The sequence below is a fragment of the Chroicocephalus ridibundus genome, chromosome 2 (genome assembly GCF_963924245.1).
Source record: "Chroicocephalus ridibundus chromosome 2, bChrRid1.1, whole genome shotgun sequence".
Lineage (NCBI taxonomy): Eukaryota > Metazoa > Chordata > Aves > Charadriiformes > Laridae > Chroicocephalus > Chroicocephalus ridibundus.
This window is the reverse complement of record NC_086285.1, coordinates 43,631,103-43,648,018: the sequence shown is the minus strand read 5'-3', so window position 1 is coordinate 43,648,018 and position 16,916 is coordinate 43,631,103. Positions and strand designations below refer to the sequence as shown.

General features: G+C 36.8%; 1 protein-coding gene across 1 annotated transcript in view; it reads left to right on the top strand.

Moving 5' to 3' along the window:
* Nucleotides 1-16,713, top strand: part of NEK10 (NIMA related kinase 10) — an 87,170-nt gene extending 70,457 nt beyond the window's left edge. Inside the window, exons 29-34 of the mRNA XM_063325215.1 lie at nt 1,491-1,528; nt 8,354-8,454; nt 12,628-12,738; nt 14,981-15,089; nt 16,516-16,568; nt 16,654-16,713. Of these exons, the coding sequence (XP_063181285.1) occupies nt 1,491-1,528; nt 8,354-8,454; nt 12,628-12,738; nt 14,981-15,089; nt 16,516-16,568; nt 16,654-16,713 (472 nt within the window). The remainder of the gene's footprint in view (nt 1-1,490; nt 1,529-8,353; nt 8,455-12,627; nt 12,739-14,980; nt 15,090-16,515; nt 16,569-16,653) is intronic.
* The last annotated feature ends 203 nt before the right edge of the window (nt 16,714-16,916 follow it).

The following is a 16,916-nucleotide window of genomic DNA, read 5'->3' as shown; positions in this document are numbered from 1 at the left end:
AAAATTATACTGCAAATCATAGATTTAGCTGTGTACACCAGATGTATTTCCTTTTGTCTATACTAAATTTTTGCTCATCTCTGTAAGATCTCTTTGTGGCCATACAATTGAGTACTACATAACTAAAAGGAATGTCATAATTGCCTGTACCTGAAGTCTTGCCCATTAGCTCAGGTTTTGACCGTTCTCGAAAATAATACCCATCCTCACCAATACTTTTACATCTGAGCATCCACTTTAACTTGCATTCAGTGTTCTTGCATTCAGAATAAGTCTCACTGTTCTGCCTGGCACCTCTAAGATATGACCTTTCCTACCAATATAAGCTGCTAAAACTCTTGCTTGAGTTCGTAAGGCTATCATGCAGACATCTTTCCTGGTTTTGATACATGCATTCTAGTTACTCAAATGCCCATTCAGAAGACTGCTGCAAGGAACATCTCAACAGCCCTTCCTTCAACCTTGCCATCTTCTGTGTGTATCCTTTTACTGATTGTACTTTTCCTATCACTTCAGATGCAATACTTTGTTTTTTTTCTTTCAGAGTTGTTCTTAGTATTTCACCATCCAGTCTGTCACTTATCACTCACTAGCTTTCCAGCTTTAGTCCTGCTGCAGTCAGTAATGGCAGCCCCCTGAAGCCTGAGCTTTGAAGCTAGCACATGTTTTTTTTCTCCATCTCTGCCCCTCACGTAAACATTAGCAAAACTATTTATTTATCTTACTTCATAACTACTCCTTGAGACTGTAGTTTTCCCTACTGCCTAAAAACAGAAAAATTCTTGTCATGCTAGGGCTGTTGAGACTGCCATCCATCAGGACATCATATTGGTTCTTTCAGTTCCCCATCTGTCTGTATCCGTTTGTTGTTGCTTATCTCAGCTGCTGAATTCTGCAGGCTGGGACAGTGTTTGTGTAGAGTATAGAGCAGAAGCTAGCATTGAAACATCTGGACTTGTATTTCTGACATTGAGGTATTGCTGTCCTGGTGATGTCATATTAATTGTTTTTCCCCACTTTACTAGTACTGTATGCATTATTACTCCTGTTTTTATCCACTAGACAATAATTACTTTAATCTTTATGTTTTTCATCATGAAATGGGTTAATTGAAATGTCCTTAAACATGTAGAAATGCAAATAATTTGCAGTCTAGTGGATTGAGTTTTAAATATCTGTCTATATAAATAGACAGATTTTAAATAATCCTGTTTACTGTTTTTGTACTTTTCCACTGAAAACTGAGCAGTGAAAGGAATAGAGTCTAACTTTTATTTAGTAGAAGCCATGTTGTTTTGGATATGTAGAGTAAGCCAGCCTTTATGTGACTTATAAATGCACAGTTACAAACTAGTGAATTTGGACAGATTTTCTTTAGAGGAAACATGAGAAGTAGTCAGGGAATACAGATATTTCCTCTACAGTCATTGATGCCAAACACAATTAAAACTACTTTTCTTTTTTTTATTATTTTTTTAAAATAATAATAGAAATTATATTGAAGGTCCTGGATCAAGACTGCGACCAGGTAATTTTGTGCTTGCAACAAAATCAAACTTTAACTTAAATTAAACCTAATGATTTCCAAGTTTTTAGACCTTATTCTCCTGTTGCATATAGAGTGTCTCCTGTTTTATTTCTTCAGCTTTTCAGCTTTACTGCCTATTGATCTGTTCTTGAGCGTGCACCGGGCCCATACTAAGAAAACAGAGGATTTGTTCATGACAGGGTGTCAGTCGCATAGTTTTCTCGTTGTAGTTCTTTGAAATATGAAAAATCAGGGTATTATCTAATAAATATTTTAAAATGTTAGAAAAGGAGATAATTACACTTCAGATGCAAATATCTGAAATATGCTTAAGGAATTTTTAAAAAAATATGAGTTCCAATAATAAATCAGTAAGACCTCATTTTAATGGTCATTATTCTGGCTAAATTTCTGCTGAATGCAATGGAAATTTCTCCTATGAAAGGAATGTTTCATAGAGCCCTTGTAAATTATCATGTATTTATAAATTATCATTGATGAAACACATTTTCCATTTGAGAGATTTTTATTTCTTACTGACAAGCTTCACAGTATGTAAGAAAGAAAAGCTCTGATTTCAGAATGCATATTGTCTGAATTAAATAATATTTGGAAGACGATTATTTTGAGCAGTTGAAATATTTTCATAAAAAAGTACTTTTTGTCTATACTAACTTCTATTTCACAGCTTTTTGATATAAAAAATGTATTAAGAATTCAAATTATGTACTACAAATCAAAATTTGTTGTCCACTTCCAACAGTTTTCAGTGCTGTTTACTGAAAAGTGTCATTATAATACCAGCACACGGGTTAAACACACTATCCAGCCCTAACGTATCAGAGGTACAACATGTGGAGACAACATGTGTTAATATTTTCAGTCCTGTGGGTAATTTGAGCAAATCTGATATCTTTTGTCAATAGTGTTTTCCTTTTGGGTAAAACTCTTAAAAGTTTTGATCAAGTCCTCAGTAGCCTATTCATATACTCATGCCCTCACCCCCCAAATAATGGTATACTTCTGTATTAAAAAAAATATAATTATGGAGTGGTCTTGGAGTATATGGACTTTATGGGAACTTCTAAAGTCCCTAGCTGAACATTGGGTCTCTAGCTGTCTTTGAAACACATAGACACTACAAGTAGACATTACACCTGGTCGTCCTAGACTGGTAAGTCATATTTTTACTATCATACTAGAAAAAAGAGAAAGCTCTATACACTAAATAACAGGGAAATCCGTATTATGTCCTACTTGGTCCTTTCTGTTTGCTGATATGATAGAATCATAGAATCGTTTAGGTTGGAAGGGACCTTTACAGGTCATCTAGTCCAACTCCCTTGCAATGAGCAGGGACATCTTCAACTAGATCAGGTTGCTCATACCCCCATCCAACCTGACCTTGAATGTTTGCAGGGATGGCGCATTTACTGCCTCTCTGGGCAACTTGTTCCAGTGCTTAATCACCCTCATTGTAAAAGATTTCTTCCTAATATCTAGTCTAAATCTACCCTCTTTTAGTTTAAAGCCATTCCTCTTTGTCTTATTGCAACATGCCATGCTAAAAGTTTGTCCCCATCTTTCTTGTATGTCCACTTGAAGTACTGAAAGGCTGCAATAAAGTCTCCCTGGAGCCTTCTATTTCCAGGCTGAACAACCTCAACTCTTTCAGCCTGTCCTCATAGGAGAAGTGCCCCAGCCCTCTGATCATCTTCGTGGCCCTTCTCTGGACCTGCTCTAACAGATCCATGTCTTTCCTGTGCTGAGGGCTCCAGAGCTGGATGCAGTACTCCAGGTGGGGTCTCACGAGAGCAGGGTGGAGGGACAGCATCACCTGCCTTGACCTGCTGGCCATGCTTCTTTTGTTGCAGCCCAGGATACATTTGGCTTTCTGGGCTGTGAGTGTCCATTGTTGGCTCATGTCCAGTTTTTCATCCAGCGGTACCCCCAAGTCCCTCTTGACAGGGCAGCTCTCAATCCCTTCATCCCCCCAGCCTGTATTGATACCGAGGGTTGCCCTGACCCAGGTGCAGGACCTTGCACTTGGCCTTGTTGAACCTCATGACGTTCACACAGGCCCGCTTCTTGAGCTTATCCAGGTCCCTCTGGATGCCATCTTGTCCATTGGTGTTGTCTGCAGACTTGCTGAGGGTGCACTTGATCCCACTGCCTGTGTCATTGATGAAGATATTGAACAATACTGGTCCCAATATGGACCCCTGAGGGACACCACTTGTCACTGATCTCCATCTGGACACTGAGCCATTGACCACTACCCTCTGGATGTGACCATCGAACCAATTCCTCATCCACCAAACAGTCCATAAAATCTCTGCAATTTAGAGAGAAATATGGTGTGGGGGACCGTGTCAAAGGCCTTACAGAAGTCCAGATAAACAACATCCATAGCTCTTCCCTTGTCCACTGATGTAGTCACCCCATCATAGAAGGCCACTAGGTTGGTCAGGCAGGACTTGGCCCCGGTGAAGCCAAGCTGTCTGTCTCAAATCACCTCCCTGTCCTCCATGTGCCTTAGCACAGCTTCTAGGAGGATCTGTTCAATGATCTTCCCAGGCACAGCAGTGAGGCTGACAGGTTGGTAGTTCCCAGGGTCCTCCTTTCTTCCCTTTCTAAAAATGGGTGCAACATTTCCCTCTTTCCAGTCACCAGGAGCTTCATCTGACTGCCATGAATTTTCAGGTATCACGGAGAGTGGCTTGGCAACTACATCGTTCTAAGCATATTTTTATTCAGGACAAGAAAAATAAATGTGAGGAGACCCCAAAAGAAAGGGCATTTATTTATTTGCTTTTGTTTTGTAATACAAGCCATTGACAGCAAAGGAGAAATCAAATACCACAGAACAGGGAGCAGTGAAAAAGGTAACATTGTCAAGGAAGTAAAGTTTTTATCAGTGTCCTAACAAAAACTGAAGATTCCTAGGTTGTAACAGCAAGACAACACTATTTATTTTGGGATTGAATATAGCAGTGTTGAAACAGTTGGTAGAGTGGTGAAAATGAGGCAAAAAGAGATAAATCAAAATTGTTCTTCTCATGGCATATAGTATTTTAGGTTATTATAGCATGGCTTACACTGTCACCTTGAGCAGAAAGACCAACCTAAATTCTTCCTTAAGTGGCTCACGGGGAATGCAAGACTTGTTTTCCTCTTATTGATTATTAAGAGGACACTTAGGGAAAAATATTGAACTGAATTTCAGTTGCCTCTCTCAACCCATCTGCTAAAAGGCATTACCACAAAAAATATGATAATAGCAATGATGTCATTATTTTCCTGATCCTACTAGAGATGTGTGTGTCTGTGATAGAGAATGACATTTTCTGTATCCCTTTATTTTCTGTGGGAACGCAGCTCAGATCTGGTTGGTCCCTAGACACTTTGAGTTTGTGAATGTCTGTTGTTGTCTGTTTTTTTAAAGTAGCCAGCACAGAAATTAAAAAGGAAGAAAATTATAGTAGTTCAGTTGTAGGCTAATTACTTTTGGTATTTGGATTTCGTCTGCCACTCAGTAGAATTTTCATTCTTGATACCATATTACTTTTCAAAAAAAAAAAAAAAAAAAGGAGGTTTAGGTGGATGTAAATCTGTACATAAGACTTTATGATCCTCATAGGTGTTTCTGTATGAGCAAATTTTAGAATGTGGATCTAAGTTAGCCTCTGAAGTGAAGTTTAGAGATGATTGTATTTAAGAGAGATACAGGGCTGCTGGCTGAAGTTCAGTACTTGGACTTAAGCGCTTTGCTTAGCTTCCACGTCTAATAGTCAACTTGGAAAGCTAATTTTGTTAACTAATGTTCTTTAGTGATACACTAAATGTTTTATAGTGGCAGTCTGCTGATAGACTTTTATTTAATCTCTGTGTCTGACAGTGTGTATGACTTAAATATGCAAGATTAAAAATCATAAATAATGACTGATTTACCACATAAAAAATCAAGAATCTAATTTAGTTTTGGCCCTATACTCTTTCTCAGCAGGCAAAGCATGATAAAGGAGCACTAGGTAAATAAGAATCAAGCTGTTCTATTTGTTTAATTGTTTTATTTAAAATCTGAATGATATTTTGTAAATCTGCACAGTTTGTAGAATATGTAGTATTTACTTCTATGTCCTAATTCTGTTAATTACCTAAAGCTTGATCATCGGTATTTCTCTATTGGTTCTTATGGCTGGAATTAAAATTACTCCATGGAACACAAATAGATTATTATATCTTTTTTTTTTTTGGTTCAATAGGGAAATTCATAATGCTCTTTAGTTAACAAAATAGTCAACTTTTTAGATATAATACTCACAAATCAGTAGTGAGTTTAGTGTGCTTTGTAAATTTTAAGTAATGCTCACTCATTTAGGTAGTCAAGTGAATTTGGGTTTGCTTTTTATCAAGCTGCCTTTGGCTAGTGTTTTTCAAATATCTCATTGAATATGACAGGAGACAAATCACATGGATATTTGGTATTACTGGCTGGTAAATTAGGGCAGTTTTGCTTCAGAAAAAGAGCACAGTCTTTTAATCACCAAGCTACTTGTACTACAGGAAAAAGCAGACAAGTATGTCTATCTCAAATTCGCATTGACCAAGACCATATCTGATTTAATGGCTGTTTGTGATGAGTCCCAAACAGTAGTTCAGTGGGGGAAATAAACTTTCACTTTTTGTTTTCAGTTCTTGATCCCAAGAACTAAATATTTTCACATAGCTGATATGTATATTTTTTTCTGATTTTAATATATAGAAGTAAATGAATAGTTAAAATTGTGTTAAATTTGTTTTGTGAAAGAAAAGCATAGCTTCTATTCATGCATGACTTTTCCTTTGCAATGCTTTTGTCTGTGAAAAGTATACATTATGTACATGGATTTGCTTGGCAGAGGATGGTAGTCTAGCTTAGAGGAAGAAGAACAGGTTTACACCTACTCACTGTTTTCATAAGATAAGAAAAATTCAGCTTTCTTGCTCCTTGCCATGATAATTAATTTACACCTATCTAAATAAAATCAACAATAATCTGATAAAAATTATATGAGGAAGCCTAAATGTTTGAAGTACTGCAATATCCTTAATTCAAAAGTAATGTTTTCCTTTTAATTCTAAAACGACTCCATTCTTTACCTCAAAGTTTGTACTACAAAATGTAGTGTCATTGTCATCAGGTACGATGGATGCTTTTTTGCAAAGATCACATTTGGTTACCCAATTTAATAGTTAAGCACTAAAATATAAGTGCTTAACCTATATAAGTGCTTAACTTAACTAGATAAATAAGCCTGTGTGTGCACTGTTTATGAATTGGTGTATTCATGTCTATGGTTTGTGTTGCTAGGTAATAGCTAAAGGAAATGTTCAAATACAATGTGTTTAAATTTTTTAAAAAAAATAAAATACCTGTTTTAGAAGAAAATATTAGAAACAACTTATAGCAATGTTATTTTCTCAAAGTGCCAATACTTTCTTATTGTGGATCTCCAACGTCGTGATCTCCTCTTAGTATTAGTCAATAAATATTTTATCTTCTCATCTGTCTAGTGTACAAGTCTACTTGAAATGTTAATGCTTAGAGAAATGATATGATAAAGGCTGATAAAACATTTAATTTCTAAATTTGTTTAGTCTTTTCTTTTTCTTCAGCCAGGCCATCTTTATATTCCATATGATATGGCAGGGTGGGGGAGATAACGTTTTCATTGTGTATATGTCATGCGCATGGCTCATCATTACATGGGAATTGAATCTGTGTTACTATTTTCTGGCTTGCATAACCCCATTTTGTAGTTTGCTTAACCTCATGCATTTTTTCATCAGTATCTAACTAGCTTTGCATTTAAAAGTTTTTAAACCCCACTTTTCCCTTATATTCATGGGTCAACACTACTATTTTTGTGGAATTTGCAAACAAACGCAGTGTACGGACTGTAATAAGGAGCAATTGTCTGTATTCTTTCCTTTGCGGGGAGAGGAATTTTTACAGCATTATTCTTTACTTAGCATTGATGTTCTTTTACTCTAAACATGAAAAATGCATTTATGTGCTTTATGATGGTGTCATTTTGATCATGGAGAATGCTGGTAACCAGTCCTTCCCACAGTCTCCATCGTACGTCCTTTAGATAGGGTGATTTCGGGTGGGGAGGAATTTATGACAAAGAACAGAAACCACTAATTTTCTGATGCAAAGTAAAGGAGACCCAAGAGAATCATAGCTTCTTGCACATTTTCTTGAGATTTTCTCTCAAAACATGCTCTTGCTAGATGCTGGAAACAAAACGTAGCTGTAATAAAGAAACACACATCACTATAAGGCAACATGAAAATATATTTTAATAAAATTGTTCTCCAAATGGTCCACATCAGAGATTTTATTATAATTCTTAGGGTAAAATGAAAGTAAATTTCATAACATTGAAATATTTAAAAAATAAATAGTATGTGTGTTAGTCTATGTTAAAAAAATTTCCGTTAAAATAAGAAAATTCTGTTTATCATCTCCTTAAATTTTCTTTTGCATAAATGTGGGAAAACTTTTATGATTTGTGAGGTACATTAATACTTATTTCTCTTGGAGTAACTTAGAAGTGAATCAGATAAGAGGATTTTCTTTTGAAACCCATTATCAGTTACATCGTCTAATCTTTTAAGTTTTTAGATTATCCTTTTCGTGTTCCCAACACTAATGGAAAAACAAGTCATGCATTAAAACTTAATATTTACATCTACAGTTTTTAAACAGAGTACACCATTAGTATATTAAGGCAACAAAATGAGCTGTCCTCCTGATTTTACTGTTGTCATCTACAGCATCGGCAGGAATTGCTGTATCGCAAAGGAAGGTGCGTCAGATCAGTGACCCTATTCAGCAGATTCTTATTCAGCTGCACAAAATTATCTTCATCACTCAAGTAGGCATTGCTGTTGCTTCTGACATTCTATACTTTTTAGTTATTTGCTGTTGTCAAAATGATGGTACTGCAAAGTGCTGCTAATTTAGTCACTGTTCTTTAAAAACAACAGAACTTGACATTTTTGCAGATGGCAGGATGCTTTAAAAATATATAATTTAAATAAAGACTAACCTTGAATATTAGTATGTGGCGGATGGCAATAATTGAGTCATATGAAAAAAAACATTGGCTCACCTCAGAAAAATGGATTGTACAGTAAATTATTTTTACAACATTCTGTCATGCCAGCAATATGAATATTTTAAGTGACTTAATATCATACACTGACATGGAGACTACATAAAATGCTTTCCTCTATAGCAATAATTTCTAAATAGCTTCTAAATAATATTTTTATTATCAATAAATAGTAATAATTTCTTGTGATTTCTAGTGCAATAGTTCAAATTCTGAATGTGTTAAATACTGTGGAATGTCAGTTCTTTTTCAAACTTAAGACTTATTTTAAAATTAAGTTCAAATGTTTCATAGTGAAAGAGAGTTGAAGTTATTTCATGCTTATTCCAAAGCAAAAATGGGAATGATATCAGTCTGTATTGAACTCTCAACTAAAAACGTGACGGAAAACTTTCTATTCTCCAGAAAGATGGATGACATTAAGTTACTTGCAAAATTTGCTGTTATTAAATAAACATCTTTTAATCATAGAATCATAGAATGGTTTGGGTTGGAAGGGACCTTGACGATCATCTAGTTCCAACCCCCCACCATCGGCAGGGACACCTTCAACTAGATCAGGTTGATCTAGTTGACTTCAAAGTCCCATCCAGCCTGGCCTTGAACACTTCCAGGGATGGTGCATCCACAGCTTCTCTGGGCAGCCTGTTCCAGTGCTTCACCACCTTCACAGTAAAGAATTTCTTTCTAATATCTAGTCTAAATTTCCCCTCTTTTGGTTTAAAGCCATTACCCCTCATCCTGTCACTACACTCCCTGATAAAGATTCCCTTCCCATCTCTCCTATAGGCCCCCTTCAGGTACTGGGAGGCTGCTATTAAGGTCTCCCCAGAGCCTTTTCTCCAGGCTGAACAACCCCAACTCTCTCAGCCTGTCTTCATAAGAGAGAGGTGCTCCAGCCCTCTGATCATCTTCATGGCCCTCCTCTGGACTCGTTCCAACAGGTCCATGTCCTTCTTATGTTGAGGACTCCAAAGCTGGACACAGTACTCCAGGTGGGTTCTCGCCAGAGCAGAGTAGAGGGGCAGAATCACTTCCCTCAGCCTGCTGGCCACGCTTCTTTTAATGCAGCCCAGAATGTGGTTGGCTTTCTGGGCTGCAAGTGCACATTGCTACGTCATGTTGAGCTTCTCATCCACCAACACCCCCAATTCCTTCTCCTTAGGGCTGCTCTCAATCCATTCTCTGCTCAGCCCTTACTTGTGCTTGGGACTGCTGTGACCCAGGTGCAGGACCTTGCACTTGGCCTGGTTGAACTTCATGACGTTTGCATGGGCCCACCTGTCGAGCCTGTCCAGGTCCCTCTGGATAGCCTCCCTTTACAAAATGAAGTGTTTATATTTGTGAAGTGATGTTTATCACCTCAGGGAATTTCAGATTGCTGAGCTAAATTTGGTTTTGTTTAGAATAGAATAGCATAACTGAACTTGTGTGTGTTTTACATGTCTTTTTTTTTTAAACTGTCAAACTTATCAAAACAGGTAATACAGGAAATAAATTATTGGAAACAAAGAAGACAATTGTAATTAAAATAACTGGAAATTATCTCCTTCCTCTGCTAACAGAAATGAGGCTGTTCAGTCTGTACATGCTGTAATAGGAGTATGTCCAAGATGCTCATTAGTGAACCTATCCTCTCCGCTGAAGAAGATTTTCTCAAGTGGCCTACTAATTAAATGCAAGTTACCATAATGCGGATGCCCAATAACTGAGGACTAACAGCAACTCAAACTCTTGCTCAGAATTGACCACTGAAGCAGTAGTAACAACTTCGATGCTTTTGGTGTCAATTGGTTTTGGAACAGGAAGGCAGAGAAACCAGGATCCACACCTGTACTTGTTCACTGTGTACTGTGTGCTTCTCTTGTACTTGTTTATGTTCTTAAAAATCTAAAGTAGAATATTTTTTATAATACATGGCTGTTTTCTAAAACTCTGTTACGTATTTCAGCTGACAATTCTAAACTGAAATTTACAAGGGAGAGTTCTTGCCTGTTAGTTCTGGGCTGCCAGCAGCCTTCCCAATCCAGTTTCCATGGGAACAAGAGTCAGAGTGATTTCTGGAAAACAATGTAAGAGGAAGCTTTTAAAAAAGTGTTATGTAAATCCTTGGCCTCTTTCTTTCTTTCTTTCTTTCTTTCTTTCTTTCTTTCTTTCTTTCTTTCTTTCTTTCTTTCTTTCTTTCTTTCTTTCAACTGATTTGACATCTGATTTCATTAAAACAAAAGCTAAAATTGAACACTAGTGCCTGAGGCAACTCTGAGTTTCTCAAACAGTGGGCATGTTCTTTACCACTTTTGCTTCAGAATAACCCAGTATGCCCATGGTACATTAACTGCACACAGTTCATTGCAGTGGCATGTAGTCTATTGAGTAACTTGCAGGCCTTTCCTTACAGCATCTTTTTTTTCACTCACTTATAGGCTAAGGAACATTCAACATTTGATTTAAAGCATATGTGGAAGGCCTTATCTGCATGAAAAGAGAGCAGTGTCTATCTGTAACAAAAAACTGGATGCAATCAGCTGTCTGATGAAGTCTTTTATGTTTAGGATGTAACCTTGATGCCTGGTTTGTCAGAGCAAATGAGGACTCCTGGGAGGCCAATATAGCTGTTTCAGATTTATAGCCCTCTAAGAGTAGTAATTTGTTCCAATGGGGAAAAAAAAATCTGTATGATGTATATTGTGACAGTGTTTGAATGTGAATCATTAGTGGTCAAACCTTCCTTGAGTAGTCAAAGAGCTTCCTGAATTCAGCGGAATGACACTTTGTGAATTTACATCATGCATCTGTGGGTCCTGAAAGAACTGGTGGATGAAGTTGCCAAGCCACTATCCATCATATTTAAGAAGCCAAGGCAACCTAGTGAAGTTCCCACTGATAGCAAAAGAGGAAACCTAAACCCCCATTTTCAAAAAGGGAAAAAAGAAAGACCTGGAGAAACTACAGGCCAGTGAGTGTTACCTCAGTGCCTGGCAAGACTGTGGAGCAGATCCTCCTGGAAACTATGCTAAGGCACATGGAAAATAAGGGGATGATAGGTGACAGCCAACATGGCTTCACTGAGGGCAAATTGTGCCTGAAAAATTTGGTGGCCTTCTACTATGGTGTTACAGGCTGGGTGGAGGATGGATTGAGAGCAGCTCTGAGGAGAAGGACTTGGCGGTATTGGTTGATGAGAAGCTCAACATGAGCTGGCAATGTGCACTTGCAGCCCAGAATGCCACCTGTATCCTGGGCTGCATCAAAAGAAGCGTGGCCAGCAGGTTCAGGGAGGTAATTTTCTCCCTCTTAGTCCACTCTGGCGAGACCCCACCTTGAGTACTGTCCGGCTTTGGAGTCCCCAACATAAGAAGGACATGGACCTGTTGGAATGGGTCCAGAGGAGGAAAATACAGGAGAAAAAGTATACAGAATCAGTTTTGCTTTATAGACAAGTGAAATGTAAATTACCTCCCACAGGAAGGTTCTATCAAAAGAGACATTCTGAATTGTATTATATGTACATAAGGATCTTAAAGAGCCTGTTGAAGTTGATCTACACACAGTGAATGCAGGACTAAGCTTCTTGAAGTTCCATTAATTTCTGCTGGAATGACTTATCATAGCCAACATGAAATCTAGTCTAGTGTTCTATGAGCTTCATCTGTCAAAAAATGTCCAAATACTAGCACTTTGATCAGGGAGGCAAATCTAGTATTGCCTCTATTAGGCTTGTTAACGATTTTTACCCTCAAGGTGTATGATATGCCAAGCCTAACAGTGGGCAAACTAAGGAGCCATGAAGTCAAGCCTTGTGCTGTTGTTTATCACCCTGCTATTAAATATCAATGTTTCTTTTTGTGGTGTAGCTACTTTTTTCAATAATGGTACTGCTCATTAGGTCATTTTTACAGCAGGTGTAAACACCTGTTTCTTTGTTTCACGTAGCTTCCTCCAGCTTTGCAATGCAACTTGAAAAGGAGAATCATTGAGAGATTCAAGAAGTCCCTCTTCAGTCAGCAGAGCAATCCTTGTAATCTGAAATCAGAAATGAAAAAGGTGTAGTATACCAATTATTACCTGTGGTCAACTTTGTCTCTTCTTCTGTTTGAATTAAGCTATCAGTATTAATATCATAAAAATATAAGTGTAAGTTTCCATTTTTTAGAGGAAATACTTAGAATATTCTCTAGCTATCCTTTATCTGGAAAATATGGAGGCTTCTTAAGTAAGCAGTTGCTACAGATTGCTTTCAAGTTTGTGTCTGATCATTAGAACATTTTTAGTGAATGGAAAGGACCTGCTGGCTGCTAATATGCAAAAACCATACTTCATCTCGTCAGAGGTCAAAAAGAGAAGAGGAAGGAAAACTTTTTGTGGCAAAGGCTGATAAAGATTATGTAAGATCTTTATTTATGTAAGATCTCTTAAATTTTTTTATTTGTTTCAGAATATTATTCATGTTTTGGAATGTATTCCTACTCAAACTGTGAACTTTAAGAAAGTACTGTCCTAGAATGTCTTGAGTCCTATTGTTATATAGTATGTCAGCAACAGATTAGTGTCATCAGTTTAAAAATACTGCAGATTTGCAAGAATGGCATGACTAAAGAACCTATTTGCATGACTTGTCATCTACTTGCACTGAATTGTGGAATCTTCTAAGTCATTGTTTGCTATGGAATGGTCTGACCCCAGATGCTAAATCCTGTAGTTTTGTAATAATTAATCTGAGATGCTTAAACTCTATGGAAGGTAGCTACTTAGTGTTTACATTGGTAGTACACAGAATCATAGAACCATAGAAAGGTTCGAGTTGGAAGGGACCTTAAAGATCATCCAGTTCCCAAACCCCCTGCCCTGGGCAGGGACACCTCCCACTAGACCAGGCTGCTCAAAGCCCCATCCCGCCTGGTCTAAAGATGCTTCCTTCTGAGCCATCGGTTTCATGCCAATTTGCTGTCCTGTAAATCAATCTGTGCTTTACATTAAACAATTCCTGTATTTCAGCCATAACATTTGCTAATTGTGTATTGAGTTGATGTCTTCAGGAAAGGATGCCCAAAAATATAATAAGAAAAAGGAAATGTTTACTGTAAAATTAACCTAATTTTCAAATGCCTATAAATAAAGGAACCTATTTATTTATAGATTTATAAATGTTATCAACTGTAAAATTGTGTTAGCTTCAAAACTATTTAAAAAGTAACTGGTAGTAAATTGAAGATGTTTGAAATGCTGAATGCAATTCTGGGTATTTCTACCTTGAAGGAAATAGTTAATAGAAATAGTTAATAGAAAGCAACAACAAAATGTGCAGTTAGAAGGATGGAGAATTGATAAGCATCCATGAATAACTGGTACTTATTTTACCAAAAATCACCACCATAAATACACTGGGTAACATGGATATCATCCTCCTATAATAGGAAGAACCTAAATAGAGAAAAGAATTAGGTTGAAGTCTTCCAGCAAGTGTTATTATGGGGTTGTGCAATTTCTGCAAATAAAACTAAAAAATCATGGGTTTTTAACTATGCTGAATTAGAAAACCTAATTAGAATAACAGACAAAAAGATTCCTCCACTGATCAGTGGTGGGGTAGGGGTCTTCCAACAACAGATATTCTTCTGTTTGTGTAACTGTAAAAGTGTTAACATGCTGCAGAAATGCATAACTGGGATTTCTTTCCTGCCCACAAAGATGTTTTCATGTCAGAGTTGTTCCCAGTGGATATTTTCAAAACTAGATATTTTTAAGTTTAATGTCAGTATCCTTGTTCACATAATCAAGTAGCTGAACTGACTTTCAGGTTTCAGAAGTGCTGAGATCCCTCTAATGGGAATTACACCACTCGAATATATACTAACAATTTAACTTGAAGCCCCAGTTTTGAAAACCAGAGTCATCAGCTTGAGGGAATACACTTCCCTGTTTATCTTCACACAAAGGCATAGTTTATGACATTTTATTCAGGTAGTCTAAAGAACTCAGTGCTTTATGTTAAGTGCAGATTGGCAGCTTGCAATGTTCAGTCAGTGTTTCTGGAGAGAAGGTGGTAGAATGTTCATAATTGTGTTACCACTTTTTCATTAATCTAAAAAGTATTGAAATCTCCTTTGACTTCTGATTTCACTGGGAAACATAGGAAAGGGTAAACTGCCTCATAGAAGTCTGAAGTTTTGGCAAACAGGAAGGATGGAGATTTCAGGTGTCCTTTTCTTTTTTTCTTTTTTTCTTTTTTTTTCTTTTTTTTTCTTTTTTTCTTTTTTTTTTTTCTTTTTTTTTTTCCCTTCTGCAGCTGCTGCAAGGTTCTCCTGAATTGATTGAGCCAAACTTCTTCACAGCAGATTGGCATGTGGTACTTCTCTCTTCAGGTGGAAATATGTTGCTTCCAGGTGATAGAAAAGGTAAAGAAAGCAACAAAACCTCCGTAGTGGCACCTATATTTCTAATAAAGTGTACGGTATCAAAAAAGAAGGAATTGCTGCTCTAAGATCAATCTTTAAAGACAGTAAAGTTATGTTGACTATACTGATTTTAATTATCAGGTTTTTTTTGACTTGTTTATGTTGTATTTTGTTTAATTCCTGATAAGATGTGCAGTTTACCACTGATAAAACATTCTACTAATTTAAGAGAGTATACTTTGACAGGACAAAGAAATATCAAAGATTTAAGTAACACATGGTTCATCCATGAAAATCAATAGAAATGTTTGTAATGGAAAAGGTCCTACTAAGGATGTACCTGTCCTTGCATGTGATTTCTAAACAAACTCTGTTTAAACTCTGTGTTGTTCTTCTGTCATGTTTGAAACAATTATACTGGGATGATTTAATTACCCAGCTAGATCAAGCCGTACAAACTGGAGGAGCGAAATGTTACGTATAGATGTATATGTTCACATATAGTGAAATATATAGATGTGCTATACTACATCTCTATAATGTCAAATATATATATACACACTTTAGAAAATGAATAGCATCAAATATAATTCGGACTACTGATACTCCGTGTGACAGATCATGAACTCCATCTTTAATCAAACCTGCCATCACTGGCATCAGCCAGGATGGGGAACCACAATCCCTGGTTCAGAGATTTGTTTCACCATTGCACTCTGTGCAATGGACATAAGGGAAATGTGCAGACTGTATTTTGCTATTTGTGCCATTTCCATTCTTCTAAATATGGGAAAAGTTATGCCGTAATCCATGGACTAAAGGACATAGTAACATTAAAAAATATGGTGCCAGAAAGAAGGGTGAGAAACTTTGATTTTGCTGGCCTTTGTGTTGAAACTAGTGTATCAGTTCCACAGCTTATTGTAAAACCAAAACCAATACCAGGTGTCAAGGGTGCTATTTGAGAAGGAAATGAGTCCCTAACAATCACTTTAAATGTAAGCTTTTTTTTGTTCCCAGAAACAACAATAAAATATTTTCAGATGCTCAATATCTCTAACTTTTGAATCTCTTAACCTGCAAAGAATATGTTTGTCCTCACAAATTGCTTCTGGCTGTGTGCCCTTTCCACTATTAATTGTAAGTGGGGAAGAATAAGAAAGTTGCATTGCTGTGTTCTGTTACATTAAGTATTTGAAGTATTTTCCATCAATTAGAACTCTTTCATAATGTTATAACGTTGTGTGCCTCAAATGTTCACATCATGCCATAAGATGCTTCCCACCTTTGCAGGGGGTCATTGTGATCAGTGGAATAAGCTGCTGATATTCAAGCACCTCTCTTGTCATTGTATTTGTAGTGGAACTGATGAGGGAGCATAAACCCCAAACTCAGTAGTATAACATTATTTGCCTTTTACTTTAAGGTATTGTTGGCACTTCTGACATTGCCGAAGGGATGACATATGAACAGTTGCAGGTAAGCTATAAATACACCTCTATGTATTAATTTATTACTTTTAAATAAGGATAATTTACTGAAATGAATTTCTTTTATCTTGTAGACTCTAATTGAAGAGGTCCTAGAGGAAAGTGGTTATTACAATTTCTCTTCTAACAGGTGAGTCTGTTCAATTTAAAAAGAAAAAAGTAATTATGATGTCCTAACACCAAATGTATCATCTGCCTATTTACTTGATTGCATTTTCACTTTAAACTTAGTGCAATACATGGTTTATTATAATACATGGATGCATGCACTGGTAGAAATACAGATGGGACATATTAGCTAATCTACGCAGGTTTTTTTGGCCACATCTGTTTTCTT